Source organism: Peromyscus californicus, unplaced genomic scaffold, assembly GCF_007827085.1.
Source record: "Peromyscus californicus insignis strain IS unplaced genomic scaffold, ASM782708v3 Scaffold_18__1_contigs__length_77618521, whole genome shotgun sequence".
Classification (NCBI taxonomy): Eukaryota; Metazoa; Chordata; class Mammalia; order Rodentia; family Cricetidae; genus Peromyscus; species Peromyscus californicus.
Genome location: NW_026294480.1, coordinates 62,089,745 through 62,105,777, shown reverse-complemented (window position 1 = coordinate 62,105,777; position 16,033 = coordinate 62,089,745). Strand labels below are relative to the sequence as shown.

The following is a 16,033-nucleotide window of genomic DNA, read 5'->3' as shown; positions in this document are numbered from 1 at the left end:
TTATGTCTCTCTTTGGTCACTACCATAAGAAAGCATATTATTTTACCCTCTCTTTTGAATCAATACAAAAAACATTTTTTTCAAACCCTTCATCATTTTCAAAATAATTATTATAATACATCTAAGGAAACTTTGTAATTGTAAGAAAATAGAAAACTATTTTATAACTAATATTTCCTCAATGTAAAGTAATTGTTGGCTTTAATGCTGGGTTTTACTTCATAAAAATGTATGTGGAGATTTAATTAGAATTAGCTAGTAGACATGAAGTATAAGTTTTAGAATAGTGTAAAATCTTACGTATATTCATGGAGAATACATTGCAGTTATTTTAATAAAAGGACTGAAGAAAGTTATCAAAAAATTGCTGGAAGCCATGGGTGGTGAGTCAATACTTGGAAAATTGAGACAGGAGGATTGCTGTGAATTCAAGGCCAGCCTGGGCTACCAAATGAGTTACAGGCCAGCCACAGCCAGAAGAAAAAAGGAAAGGAAAAAAATTGATAGCCGTGTCTGGCATTTTCTTCAAGGAAGGTAGTTTCTTTTTCCAGTCTTGTGATCTCACGTCTGAAATTCAGTCAGTATATTCTTCCAGGTTCATCCTCAAGTTCAGTTTTTCTCTATAGGACTTCTAAGAAAACCCTGAAGATTGAATAGCTACTGGATTTGAACTTTTAAAATTGTCTTTTATATATATATATATATATATATATATATATATATATATATATATATATATGTATGTATGTATATATGTATATATGTATATATATATGCCATTGCATATGAAGTAAAAAATAATCCATGATTTATGAAAGACATATACTGTGGTTATTTATATCTCATAATGTTCAGTTGGCCTGAATCACTGAGGTGCTCGCTCCTCTTATGTTCCTAATTTATGACTTTAGAACAGTACAGTTTGGGTCAGAAAGTGACAGCCAGGTGTTTGTTTCCAGATGTTGGTCATGACTGTGTCTGCTGTGTATCCAGCTGTCAATTTCTATGTGTGTCTAGATTAGCTTTGGTTATTTTGTGATGGCTTTGGTAGAGATATTAATTAAGTGATGTTTTGTTTCAGATTCAACCAATTCTGGAGACAACATGTATACTTTAATGAATGCAGTACCTCCTGGGCCTAACAGACCTAATGTAAATATGAGTTTTAAATTTGGCCTATAGTATAGTAATACTCGCAATAAATTTAAATATCGATATAAATGTTATGCTTATACATAAGTACATAGGGTAAATAAAATGGAAAAAAGTCAGTAAATACATTTATTGTACAGTAAACTAATTAAAACCTCCATGCCTATAGTCTTAGTCTTTTAAACCATTAAATGCCTTTTAAAGTTGCAGAGTCAGGGAAGAGAGTAGAGCACAGACGTCCACAGGCTTACTGGTCTAACTTCTCAGCCCAGCTCCAAACTGTGCTCTTAAAAGCTGAGTAAGAATGTTCTATTCAGTCAGTCCCTGACTTTCCAGTTGTGTGTGTACATTGCAAGTTATTTTCTACAAGACCAATGCTTTTATTTCGTTGCATTCACTTATTATGTGTGTGTGTGTGCACACTCATGCTAGTGAGTGTGCTGTGGCACACATGTGCAGGTCAGAGAACAACTTAGAGTAGACTGTTCTCTCCACCCACTATGTGAATCCTGTGGATTGAGCTCAGGTTTTTTATGACAAGTGCCTTTACCTGCTGATGCATCTTTCCTACCTGTCTGTGTGTTTTTAGACACCCAGTCATAAGCAGCAGCCTTGTCCTCCTGGGAAGGTGTGTGAGCTGCTAGCATCCAGGCTCGTCTGAATAGTTTTCCCCCTAAGCCACCTAGCCTGCCTGCCTGTCTTCTTCCTCCATCTGTCCTTCCCTTTTTCCTGTCCCTTCCCCTTCCTTTCTTGTTTAATCTGTTATGGTCTTGGAAGCCAGTATGATTCTTAACCGTCACCACTCTGTCTACACACACTGTAATCAATGCTGCAATCCATATGTATAGGAATGTGATTTGAGCTTGGGAACATTTAAAAGAAAATGCTAACTTTAGTAGGTACTTGCCTCCAAACGTAAGATGATGATACCTGCCTTCAAATGGGCACAGAAGCATTCTGGAGGAGTGAAGAGGAGGTGAAAGGTCACTGACCTTGAACTTCCCATCACAGCTGCTACTAAGATTGTACTTGAAAAGAAACAATCCTGATGCTTTACAAGTGTGAGCAGAGCTACTGCAGAATGTCTGCAGTAAGCTAACGTAGCTGACTAAAGAGTTAGCAGTGTTCAGCTGTCCCTAGGTAGCTAAATGCATTTAACCTGCAAGATGAGATCATTCCCTGTACCTATTCAAACAGTGATACATCACCAACTGAGCGAGCGTTGATACTGGCTTCGTGATTCAACAGAAGTATTCTTCATAACGAGCCGGTAGCATCAGCAGCTTCTCAAGAACTACCTTGGGCATGTAAGAGGACATTTGTCACCGTCAAGGAGAGAATGCTGATCATCTCATTTGCATGGAATGTCCATGCTTCCCAGTTGGGCTTATCTCAATGAGGAAAAAAAAAAAACCGAAAGGATTAGCCTGAGCATCCAGAACACAGAGATGAGAGAGGTGGGACAGACAATTAAAGAATCCACAACCTTGAAAAGTGTTCTGAAAAGTCTCTACACATGGAAGTAAATCAGGGCAATTTCTAATGTTAATAAATAATGTTGAAATCAGTTTCCGTATAATCACAATAACTTTCTTCATTTTTTAAAACAGTTTCCAATGGGCCCTGGGTCCGATGGTCCCATGGGTGGACTAGGAGGGATGGAGTCCCACCACATGAATGGTTCTTTAGGTAAGGCTTTTATATTAGGTGTGTGGAATCAATTCAAACTAAAACTTTAGTTCAACACAGTGGGTATTATGGCCCACCAAGCTTGAAAGTCAGGGGTGTGAGTTTGGTTCTGTCCAGATTGCCCCACAAGTATTGATGTCAGTCTACGACAGCATAAGTGTCTTGTGGCTGAAGGAGACTATTCCACTGAGCATGTGCCATGCTGCCCAACCCAGAGGGCTCCTGTCCTTCCCACAGATGTTTTTGTCTCCAGTCTGTGAACATAATATAGAGAAACTAGGTCTCTGTAATAATTCCTTAATTCAGTTGTGTATTTTTAATGTTTGCCTCATTTTAAATAAAATTAGTAGCCATACTCTGATAATACTAATAATTCCCTGATGAGACCATGCTGTGCACCTGCCTTCAGGAGAGAGCTGATCTCACGTAAAGCAGTAGTTAGCAGTGTGCCTCACGTATGGCACTCTCTTAGCCGATGAAGCCCAGTGTCCGTAAGGCAAATAAAATACTTAAAATGATGAGACAGAGAGAAAAGTAAAACTACTCGGGTCTCGACACACCATGCTCATGGATGGAAGGTATAAAAAGGATGTGCTTGTGATCAAAAGATAACCCGAGAGCTAACTAACAGTGGTGCCATGGCTTGTAAAGGAGCCTCTCACGTTAGCCCAACCATGCTTATACTGCCTACCTTATAATGAAATCCCCATACTCAAGGTCAGAAACATGTCCCTCGATTCTCTGAAAGTCTGTACTAAGTGATTCAAAATTCTTTGCAATGCATCAATAGACTTTTGTGCTTGTAAGGATCCATATTTATTTTTTGTAGGTTTCAAAGTTTTGATCCATTTTATTTTGGTTGACACGGTGTCTGATTATTACAGCCAATAGTCATGTGTAACTATTTAATTTAAAGGCAGAGAGAATTTAACGTTCAACTCCTCAGGCACACTGCACATACCGTGTGTACAGCAGCCACACATACTACGAGCTACCATAAAGGACACCACAGAGAAACATACACACCATCACAAAGTGTTCAGTTTGACAGTACTGCTATAGGATTTGATTTTTTCAAGATATTGCAAAAATACTCTCAGCCTGCTAAGTTGTAGAATTAGTCAAATAGTTAGAAGGCCTTTGATTACAGTACTACTAGAATCAGCTTCTAGAAGTTTCACAACAGTTGACAACTAACTCCTTACATTCTGTAGTGAACATTAGTCTACATATTCACATGTAACAGTATAGCATGTGTACACTCAGTGTGTAACAATGCTGTACCTTTTTACTCACAATCAAGTCATGCTAAGCCTTTATTTTTGCTGACCAATAAATACTGCTATTAAAATGCAATATTTTACACTAAGATTAATTGTAGAGAATAAAATAGTTCAAATAAAACTGATATTGTGGCAAAGTTATGATTATTGCTAATTAGTGTATAATCCCATCGCCTATATCTCTCAGGAATCAAAATTAAAATGTAATACATCTTGAAGATATATTTAGTTTCTATTGTGTATATTGAGTGCTATTTTTAATATTAGTAAAAATACTTTTGAATATTGTAGTAAAATACTGTTCAGAATATTGTCAGATATTCTTAGAAATGTCTATTTTAAATTTTATCAGATTTATAACATCATTTTCATTAAAAGATAAAGATCTGAACATGTAGATGATCTCTCTAATGGTCTCTAGTGGTCTGTAGCCATGACTCTGCTCCTGCTGTTAGGGTCCAGGTGATGGGAAGTAGCAGCAGAGTTCTTTGCTGTGGAGGTAGCTCACTCACCTTCAGGAGTTTCCATTTATAAATGCTCTCTTACCTAATGAAGGTTATCTTTTCACGTTTTGCTTCAGGCTCAGGAGATATGGACAGTATTTCCAAGGTGAGTAATGTGTATTCTATGTTTTTATCTCCACTTATTCCACATGGAACACTAAGGGTACTAAATGAGTTTTGTAAATATTGTTCTTCCATAAAAATTTGAAAGTAGAAGTTCAGATATGATCATTCAGCAATTAAAATATGAATATACATAATCTTTAAGAAAGGAAAATATGATAGCCAACTTAATCATGTTCAATGCTACATAGTGAGTTGGACTGACAGTTTGGATGATCTTTGGAAAAGTTGTAGAAGTTTGTGAAGTGTCTACAGCAATGTGACAGTAGATACTGCTGAGAAGTTGGTATAGATGATATAAGAACTTTGCATTTGTGTGTTAACTTGGCCTTCCAAGCCTTCATTAGATGCTGTTGGCATGTGGAGTCAAAATGGAAGGAAAGTAATTAGAAGGAAATTATATTAATACATGTAGAAAACCAAATGTGTCTGCATTTTTCCTCCTTCAATAATTTTGAGTATCTAAAATTAATCTTTTGGTAAAATGCTGTACATATTTTTTAAAAATAACATCTAAATACTTCCTAGGTTGTAATGAAATTAAAGTAGTTCTCTGAGAGTCAAATATATTTAAAATGTTTGATGAGAACTAAAATTAGCTAACACTAAAATAATTCCCTTCAAAGTCTGCTTTAGATCAGTAAGTAGAGAAATTCACTGAAGGACAACTGTGTTTTCAATTCTATTTATATTTGTAGAACAATATAAAATTCCTGGCACCACAAAAAAAAATGTAAGGTTAACTGAAATGTAAAACAGTTTAAACTAAGACTTCTGGCCCTAAAACATTGTAAACTGGAGTTCTGACATTCACCTGGAGTGTCTAGTTGCCATAAAGGTCTGTGGATACTTGGATGGAGGTGTTTGGAAACAATCAGAGAGATATTCTAGGAAAGCATTTATTTATAATAAGTACTAATTTACCTCTGTGAGAAATGATATTCACAAAGTCTGTTTCCAAAGCAAGAGGCCCTGTGTGATTGTACTACAGCTGTCCATGTGGGAGGTGCCCTTTCAGACGTGAGGACCTGCCATGATGGGAGTGGCTGAACTCTCCTTAGTTAGCAGTGAGACGTTAAGGTCGCATTTGAGGAGTGTGTTCTTGTATTTAGAGATGGTTCTGAACATAAAACTTGGAATGTCTTAATTGCTATAGGGACATCTTCCTAAAACTTGCATTAATAAACTATAACTTTTATACTAAACAGACATAAGCAAAATTCTATAGGGATAAGGGCTTTATAACTTATAAAACACTTTGAATGTTTTTAAAGAGAATTATAATGATGAATTAAATACTAGTTTTTACATCATCCAATGCTAGTAACTTGCTTAATGAACTTTTAGTTCTTTTGCTTAATGCCTAAGCATTAGTTGACTATATGATGTGGCCTGAGTCTTGACATGTGAACAGTGAGAAGGAAAAAAAGAGGGGGATTCTTTCTTTCACTGAAGAACGATGTGCCAAGGCAGCCTGCTGGCCTGTGACCCCAAAGATAAGCAAATGTGAGGTCGCTGCCCCTAAGAAGCTCTGTGGAACTGAGCAGACAAAGCTGGAAAAAGTCTTAAAAAGTTTGGGTCACGTGTTTGGAGAATAGAAGAAACAATAACTTACTAATTAAGAAAGGATTTGAAAAAAATACTTAAAAGATAAAAACTGAAGACTGGACAGCTAAATGGCTCGGCAGGTGAAGGCACCTGCAGTGTGAGCCCAGAAACCTGTGCTTGACCCCCAGAACTCAGGTAGAGGCGGAGTGAGAAGTGACTCCTTGAAGTTGTATCTGACATCTGCGTGCCACAGCACACATGCCCACGGCACACATGCCCACAACACACATGCCCATGGCACACATGCTCACAACACACATGCCCACGACACACATGCCCACAGCACACATACTCACAGCACACATGCCCGTGGCACACATGCCCTCCACACACACGCCCACGGCACACACGCCCACAACACACATGCCCACGGCACACACGCCCACAACACACATGCCCACGTCACATATTCTCATAGCACACATGCCCACATACATGTGCACACACAGCACACATACACACACACACACACACACACACACACACACACACACACACTAATACTAATAAACATTTTTAAAAATTAAGTGGATGCCGGGGCGGTGGTGGCACACGCCTTTAATCCCAGCACTCGGGAGGCAGAGGCAGGCGGATCTCTGTGAGTTCGAGGCCAGCCTGGTCTCCAAAGCGAGTTCCAGGAAAGGCGCAAAGCTACACAGAGAAACCCTGTCTCGAAAAAAACAACAACAAAAAAAAAATGAAGTGGAGACTACAAAGTTCAAGAGAGGTAAACGTTTAGCCAGAGGAAGTGTGTGTGTGTGATTTTTGTTGTTGTTCTGTTGTTTTTGGTTTTTTCGAGACAGGGTTTCTCTGTAGCCCTGGCTGTTCTGGAACTCTTTGTAGACCAGGCTGGCCTCAAACTCACAGAGATCCTCCTGCCTCTGCCTCCCAAGTACTGGGATAAAGACATGTGCCACCACAGCCCGGCTAAGTGTAATGTAATAAATCCCTTGAATATGGGCTCAATAAAATCTGAATTATATTTTAAAGCTAAATCTTAGAGCAGAAATACACAACATACCTATCCACTGAAATTAAAAAAATGTCACCGACATGGTTAAAACAGCTAAAAATAACCTTTCCTGAACTCTTCCTGTCATACTAGTCCCTAATTATGTGCTCCAACAGTTGTGCTTTCTGGTCATTCTAAGTACCTTTCTGCGTGGTAATCTTGCCTCGGTGATGAATTCTACTGGAGACGCTGCCCACAGATGTGGCCATAGCTAAGCGAAGCGTCACACAGTTCCCTGCCAGGTTCAGGTGCCAGGTGCCTGTTTGCCTGAGTCTTCATCTTGTGACTGTGGTTCTGTGCAGCTCAGTGTCTTTAACCCTCCACATTGAAGGAGCCATGTCATATTACAACCTTTGCAGATAATACTTCGGGTAAAAACTAAACAACATATTTTGTCCTTATCATTTTAGTATTTTCAAACATGATCCAGTGACTAGAAGAAATGGGTTTCAAAGATCTAATACGGCCCTGATTTATGTTGTATTCTTTTAAAATTCCTTTCAACTTACTTATATACCCCACCCCTCTTTAAAAAAGCATGAGTTTGAGCCACCGTGCTACGAAGAGATTGCATAGAAAACAGAAATAGTAACATAGTGTTGTTCATAAAAAAATAATCAGTGTTATTTTTAATTCTAAATATTATCAGATCAATACCTTGAGTCTGGAGGTGTAGCTAAATGATAGAGCATTTACCTAGCATATACAAACCCATAGATTCAAATCAGCACTAAAAATACTAATTAACTAACTAAGTGAAATAAAACCAATACTTTAAGTCAGAAATCAGGCTTGAAGTTAGCTAAACTTTTAGAATAAAAAATGATATGTGAAAAAGTACAACCCAGATCTAATCACCCCAAATGTTCAGTGAAAATCCTCACACAAAGTTTGGTTTTCTTTTTTGAACTAAATCAGTGTCTTAGTTACTTTTCAATGGCTATGATGGTCTCTATGACCAAGGAAGCTTATAAAAGACAGTGTTTAATTTGGGGCCCATTGTTCAAAGGGGGTAGAGTCCATGGCCATGATGTGGTGGGAGCAAGGCAGCAGACAGGCAGGATAGCACTAGAGCAGTAGCTAGCATGGACTTAAAGCCCACCCCGAGTGATGCCAATCTTCCTCCCATGAGGCCACACCTCCTTATCCTTTATAAACCATTCCACCAACTGGGGACCAAGTATTCAGATATCTGAGCCTATAGGGCCGTTCTCATTCAGACCATCACATTGTCATTCCTATTTTCAAAGCACAATTTGTTACTGAATTAGCAGCTCTAATAACTAATGAATCTAAGGTGATGCATTTTATAAAAAATTTAAAGGAAATGAAGTTGTCAGGTTGACTTCAGAGTGCACTTGCTTCTCTTTATTCTTGGGTAACTAGCATTTTGAAGAAAAAGCTAACCAGAAACGATAGAATTCTCTTTCTGCTCTGGAAGTGTGGCTCTCAGCCCTGGGCATATAGAACTCCTGTGGGCTTCAGAGGACCCTTGCTCCCAGATCCTCCCTGCAGGGGACAGAGAGACAAGGTAGGAGCTGCATTTACAGCAGCTCATCTGCCTGCCTCTGCTCCACAGGTCAACCATAGATGTAAAAAGCACACATCCTTTTAGGAACTCATTCATAAAACTTTGTGTTTGTGACAGGTCTTGTTGTAGTCAATCAAAATCTAAGTAATTTTCTTTAAAAAAAATTTCCAAACTGAAATAATATGCCATGTGGTTTAGGGCAAAAGCAATCTAGAAATCTTTCTTCCATTTAAAATAACAAAGTGTTTGGTCCTGAATTTCTTAAACCTGATAAATTATAACTTGAAATGCTTCCTTCAGTCCCCATTGCAGGGCAGTATAAACATGATTTATATGCCACTCTGTGTTTCCTATTGGCCTGGACTGCCAGGTACTGTGTCTAGTCCAAAGTACCCTGTGAGGTAAAGATAAGGTGAGCAAACTTAAACAGGGTGTTTACAGGGCCCTGCTAACCTCGTGGTGCTGGCTAATAGCAGCTGCTTTGTCTCTGAGAAACTTGCACAGGATCTGTCTTTTTAAACTAATGGGGATGTTACTTCAGTGGAACTCTGAAAGTGAGTTTTCTGGTCCTAAGGCGTCTCTCTTGTTAACAGTCTCTCTTCCTTATGACTCACATCAAAATAATTGAAGTAGTATTATCTCCAAAGTTCACAAAGAATTAAAGGAAATGTCTACTAAAGCAGTGACCTTTCAAAGTTTGATTAGTACAATTACTAAGGGAGTTAGCCTCTATCATGCCTTATCCATGGGTAGCTCTCTTCATCAGCCTCCTACTGGGAAAGTTGGGGGTTTTTGTTATTGTTGTTTTGTTTGTTTGTTTGGTTGGTTGGTTTTTAACTCTAGAATTCTAGAAACTCTATAAATTGAGAGTGAGGAATTGAATAAACAGTGATTCTGGGAGGAAGAAAATAGTTATCATAGTTTATTCAGGGTTTTGCTTGTTCTCAGACTTTCATTTGCAAAAGCATTAACACTTGTTCTGGTGCAGAGGGTGAGGTAGAGGATGAGGAAGAAGCCAGTTAGCATCCCATCTGCCTTGTCCAAAGTACAGCACGGCCGCTGTCCATTCAGTGTTTGGAGCTACAGTGCAGGAGGAAAATGAAAATCTTCAACAGTGACTTCTTTTCTGAATCTTGTTTACAGAATTCTCCCAATAATATGAGTCTGAGTAACCAGCCGGGCACCCCAAGAGACGACGGTGAAATGGGGGGAAATTTCTTAAACCCTTTTCAGAGTGAGAGTGTAAGTATTGCCTTGACTGTGTTATTGTGCTCTCAGTAAAAATACTTACAGTTGTTATTACTGATGTTTACGAAGTGTTCGATTGGTTGATCTTCTACAGGTCAGAAGAATCTTCAAGTGCAGTCTTACGACAAAGGGTTCTAAGAAACCTTTTATTTATGTACAATTACCAAAACCATAATACTAATTTTCTTGTCGGGAACATCCATGTTATAGATCAAACGGAAGGCAGCTTGCCTCTTTGGTGTGTCCTACCTTCTCGCAAAATGTCATCCTAAGACTGTGACACTAATCTACATGTATTGTGGCTTCACACAGGCTTTGCTGCAGTGCAGGTCACATGGGTAGTCTGTCAGCCTGAGCTTGACACCCATGGCATTTTTAAAGTGGTCTTCTGGGGTTATAGGTTATCTTCACAGATGTAAACAGGACAAAAAGTGAAGCTGTAAAGTTCATTTGTTTATCTAGCGAACAGTTCCTAAGCACTGATATCAAGGCAGTGTGCTAGACACTGAAAGGACCAAAGAGACAAGATCGTGCCTTTCTCGAAGAGCTACTATGTAATGCAATGGTTTTTAACTGGTATTTAACTCTAGAAACACTCAAGGAATTTTTTAAGTTTCCAAGAGTCTCCTCAAAAGTCAATGGACTCAAGATTTCTGGGAGTCAGGCTGGGGGTATGTGGATAAAAAGGCCCAATTAGTGATGGCAAGGGTCGCTCTCTGCTGGAGCCACTGAATTGGGTTATAGAACAAGCTGTTGCAGAGCCCACGTGACCCATGTTCCACACATGTGGGTCTGTCGGCAATGGGAGGGGCAGAGGCAGTTCTGCTGCCATGCTCCCGACAGCCTTTGCCAGAGATACCACCACCAGTGATTGAAGCCGTGGCTAAGAGCGGTCTACTTTAGTGCAGAGTGACGGGCGCCACACGTGGAGCCCGGGGGTGGATGATGGTCTGTGGATTCTTTTGCTTTTGGCTTTACCGATAGCCTCCACTAGAAACAAGGCTGCCCCTGAGTTTAGACTATAAAAAGTTTTCTTTCTGCTAGTTTGCTATATTTATATGCTTGGTGAGGACAAAGAAGATAGATAAAATTATACGAGAAAGCTTAGCTGTCAATGAGTGAGCAGGGGAAAGCAGGACACTCCACATGGTTTAGTCACATAGGAGATTCCAGGAATTATTTTTTTAGAAATTTGGTCACTGGTTTAGCTCAGGAACGTGGACAGATCGGTCATCTTCAATGCTCACTGTATCTAATAGGAGACATTTATTTCCTTCTGTTGAATTCTTCCAGCAGTGACATATTGTAATGTGGTGAGGTGTATGGTGAGTCAGTTCAGTTCATCTACTGTGTTTGCAGAGTTTTAGAGTAAGAAACCAAGCCTTCTAAAGTGAGGAGGATACCATGTCTGTCCTTACGAGTGCAGTTCCACCAACAGATGTTTCCGTGACTAGCTTGTATGTCAGACATATACACAGACATACTACAGTAACCATCAACACCGAAGAAGGGACTGAAAAGAGAGCATCTGTGTAGTAGAGTGCTTGCCGCTCCATTCCAGAACACACAGTCTTGTTATTTCAACAACTTTGACCAAACTGGAGGACAGTGTGTTTGGTTACAGAAGAGAGGTACAGAAAGACAACACTGTGTGGCCTCACTCATACACGGAATCTAAACACTGTTGGTCTGGGAAAGTCTTCCTCAGAAGCCGGCTATGATGGGCCTCTTAAACGTCCGGCATGAGACCGTAATGTGTGTGCAGCCCTATTTACAGGTATAAACCAGACTTGTAAGTCAAGTACTTACTGGTAATAAATCATAAAGAAATGCATTTTAAAACAATTCTTTGGTGTGCACATGTCTTTTTACAATTTATTAAGGACAAGATATGTTGAAATGAATGTTCTTACGTGGTTGTTTGTTTGCTTATTTGAGATAGGGCCGCTCTATGTAGTTCTGGCTGGCCTGGAGCTGCTCTGTAGACCAGATTGGCCTCAAACTCACAGAGATCGTCTGGCTTTGCCTCCTAAGTGCTGTTTTATGTGTTTGCATAAGGAGTTATGGTTGATGTTTGTTATTACAGGACACAGAACACCTTCATATTTTCAGAGTTGAATGATATTTTTATCCTATAATCATCAATGCTAAGAATGTACTTCACATAAATATATGATATAAGATAGCTGAAGAATGTTTAGGACCATTTCATAAATTGATGTCAAAATCAAGAAAAAGTCCATTTAATCACTTTTTAGCAACCAGAGGTCACCAACTCAAACAGCAATTTTTTAAATTAAGACATTTTCCTATGGGATTACTACCCTAAGATAAACTAATTTGATACTTCCATGCTAGTGGATGACTGGAGGAGAAGATAGAAAGTTTTTGTTTCCCATAATTAAATTATTATTTCTATAAGAGCAGAAAACTTTGTGTATATGGCAAAAACAGTTGAGAATGTAGAGCGTCCTCCCTCTGCGCTGAGCTGCTGGCCCTGGCTAGCATGAATGCCACATGCACTGAAAATTCCCCCTGACTGTTCCAAACCAAGGCTTCAGTGACGCTTCACAGTGCATCGTGCCTAAACACTGCCAGGAGGTACTTGACGTCCGTTACATGTTTGATTTTTGATTTTGCATTAATTTTTGGTTATATATTCAGAACCATTTTAACTGTTGCTCACTCCCCTCCCCCCGCCCCACATACACACATTTGGTTACATGACCCTACCTGGAGTCACAAGCCATAGTTTGTGACTCTGGGTTGCAGGAAGCCAGAGCCCAGTGGGATGGGTCAGGAAAGGCTGAGCTAAGTTTAAGGGAAACAAGGAGTTGCAGAACATGGAGAGATTGACAGTGTATGCTCTGTCTCTCAACGGCCAGGAGGAAGGGCTTTAACGTTTCACTGCAGAAACATGGCATCATTTAAGGACATAGCTATGTTTAGCCTCATTTGAATAGTCTATAATATATCATCAAAATATTACATGGTACTCCATAAATGTAAGTAATTGTTGTGTCACTTTTTAAATTAAAATAGTTTTAAATAAATTCTGGGGTCGATATAAATTGGGTAATTCAAAGGCCTCTGGTCTGTCCAGTGAGGGGAGTCCACTTGCTGGAGCTGCAGTGGGTGTTATCTGTGGCTTTCTTTGTGTTACCACAGTTTACTGAGTAAGAATTTCAAACATGCATATAATGTGTTTTGATCAAACCTGCCCCATCCCCACTCTCCCCTGCCAGCTCCTTTGCTCTGTTTTAAGCCCACTGGGTGTACTGGTGCTGCATGATGTATTACCACACATGTTGTTTATATGTATTAAAGTAGGATGGATGTGAAAGGAGAGGTTCTGTGCTGATGAACGTGGGAGTCAAGAAGACAGAGCTTGATGTCTCCAGTAACTTCAGATCTACTGTAACCAAGAAAACGCACAACTGTTGAGTGAATTCAAAACCCCAGGAAACAAGTGTGCAGAGCCTAGATTCTTAAGGCATATGACCCTGAAAGGAAGGCACATGTGCTTGAGCAGCCTGCCCCTTGAGGATTTATCACCTTCCCTAGCGGTTAAACCAGAAGTCCAGAGAGAAAAAACAACTGCTTAGTGCTTGCTGTAGACTAGATGTTATCCCGCTCTCTCCCTACATGCTACTTCATTTCATTACATCAAGACAAAAACAACGCCTACATCCACAGAGCCAGCGCTGCACGCATGCTTGGCTGAGCCAAAGCAACAAAACAAGGCTCCTTCTTCCAAGAAACAAAGCTGCCCCCTAGTGTTCACATGCTGTAAATGTTTGGTTTTGATGGTGCAGATACAAAAATGATTCAAAAGAAAGCGATTGAATTAATTGGTTGCGTTAATTGTTTGCACATGACGATTGTCTGATCAGATGAGGGGGGTGTTATTAGAATGGCGGTACTGAGCGGTGACAGGCTGGCAGACAAGACTCCCACCTCCTCTCTCTCCACTGTCTCCTGCTATCATCAGGAAACTGTGTGAGCCCGAGTTCCTTAGGTGGTAACTCACACATTGCGTTATTTCACGGTATACGGGGAGCAGAACTAGACCCTGTTTCTTTTGTCCTTCAGGAGACTTAATGACTGCATCTAACAGAGTCTGTGGAATATTAGGTGATAAGGAGGAGACTCCACAAGTTCATATTAGGACATGCTATCTCAAAATATACTTTACAAAAATAGATGACATAGGCATATTTTTAAAATAATACCTTTTGATTTTTTTCCTAAGCCAAACAAGAGTGCCGTCAGTAGCTAACGGGTCATTTTATTCTCTGAGGAGAACCAGACTAGTTGAGCAGTTCCAAACAGTACGACCTGATATCACAGCGTTGGATATAAATATCACAGTGTCTCGTTGTGTATGGATGTACCAGCAGAAACGCTGATATGAGTCAGCACCGGACACCAGGAGGAGTGTGTGTCTCTCAACGTGGCAGTCCATTTACCGCTCACTCTTCCTTCTGGGAAAATGTGAGCCACCCCTTCAGTACTCTGGAGTGTGATCCGTGGAAATACTCCTCTTTGCTTGCATTCTGGGAGGCTTCCTAGAACTTTATAACTTTCCGTAGTTTCATTTTCTTGAAATGATTTTGATAATAGAAACTGACAGTGAGCAGTCCACAGCCTTCAGGAGCATGTGACGCGTGGCCTGGGGACGCCCGGGCACCAGTGCATCCCAATGTTCTGTGCCCGACAGTGACATGTCACTCTGTAGCTGCGTGCATTACTCAGAAATTACACTTCATTAGAGTCTGGTAGACTCTGAGTTTGCTTTCCTGGAGCTGATGCTTTGGCCCTTTCTGACTGGCCCTGACCCTCAGTTTCTCTGCACCGAATTTTTTCTCCTCAGTTTCTGTTACGGGCAAAGCGACTTCTTCTGACTCCCTGATGTATCAACAGTATTTTACTTTTCTGTGAGATTTTTCTCAAGGCATTTGATCTACCACATTTTAACAACGACTAGTGTTAAGGGATAATAGCAGCTACTAAAACACTTGACAACAGAGCATGTGCACATGTACATCATTGGACAGTATACATTAGAATGAAAAGTATTTTATGAGCTTCCTAGTGTTATGAGATATATGAATGAGCTGGATGATACTTAGGGAGAAAGGATTCCAGACATCTTAAATCCAGATTGCCTGAGCCGCACATTCAATGGGAGGGTCTCTGGAGTCCCAGAGACTGTCGGAAGCATTTCCTGTGAGACTCTGAAGGGAACCATCCTACCTTGCTTTAGGTCACTGCCCCAGCAGCTCTCAGAGATAATGCTGGTGATCTGGCCATGCAATTTAAATATGTGATTCAAGTGAAACATGGAAATTTTCACTGCTGAATCTTCAATGGCTACATTTCAAGAACTTAGAAGCCACTTGTATATGGAGCTTGTTGTACTGGCTGGAACAGAGTAGAAAGTGCCATCGTCATAGGTTCTGTTGAACCACAGAAAGGCATTCTCAGTTCTACAAGGAGTACGGAAAGCGTGGATTAAATTTCTCTGCACCCATTTTTCTGTAGAGATGCATTTTCCTCTTTTCTTATTGCTTGTCCTGGTTTCTGAATATAACTGTATTCTATAGTTTATATAGTTATAATATATTGTGTGACTAAGTATATTTAGTCCCAGGCAGAGGGTAATAAGTTGCAGCATGGTGATGTGAAACTTTGTCACGTTGCTATGGTATTGGATGTTTCCTTTTCAGCACAGGGTGGCTCCAAGCACTCCTTACATATGATGGCAAACAGGGCCATTGATTTGCTTTTGATTTGTATTTTCCATCTTGCCTTTCTTTCTGGGTTAGAATGCATTTTTATTTTTCTATTCTTTGAGATTATAAACAGTTACATCATTTCCTTT

General features: G+C 39.9%; 1 protein-coding gene across 6 annotated transcripts in view; it reads left to right on the top strand.

Moving 5' to 3' along the window:
- Positions 1–16,033, top strand: part of Ssbp2 (single stranded DNA binding protein 2) — a 266,155-nt gene that overhangs the window by 248,197 nt on the left and 1,925 nt on the right. For all 6 annotated transcript variants that reach the window (XM_052743609.1, XM_052743611.1, XM_052743608.1 and 3 more), the window contains 4 exons: positions 1,082–1,152; positions 2,763–2,841; positions 4,705–4,733; positions 10,045–10,143. In XM_052743609.1, the coding sequence (XP_052599569.1) occupies positions 1,082–1,152; positions 2,763–2,841; positions 4,705–4,733; positions 10,045–10,143 (278 nt within the window). The remainder of the gene's footprint in view (positions 1–1,081; positions 1,153–2,762; positions 2,842–4,704; positions 4,734–10,044; positions 10,144–16,033) is intronic.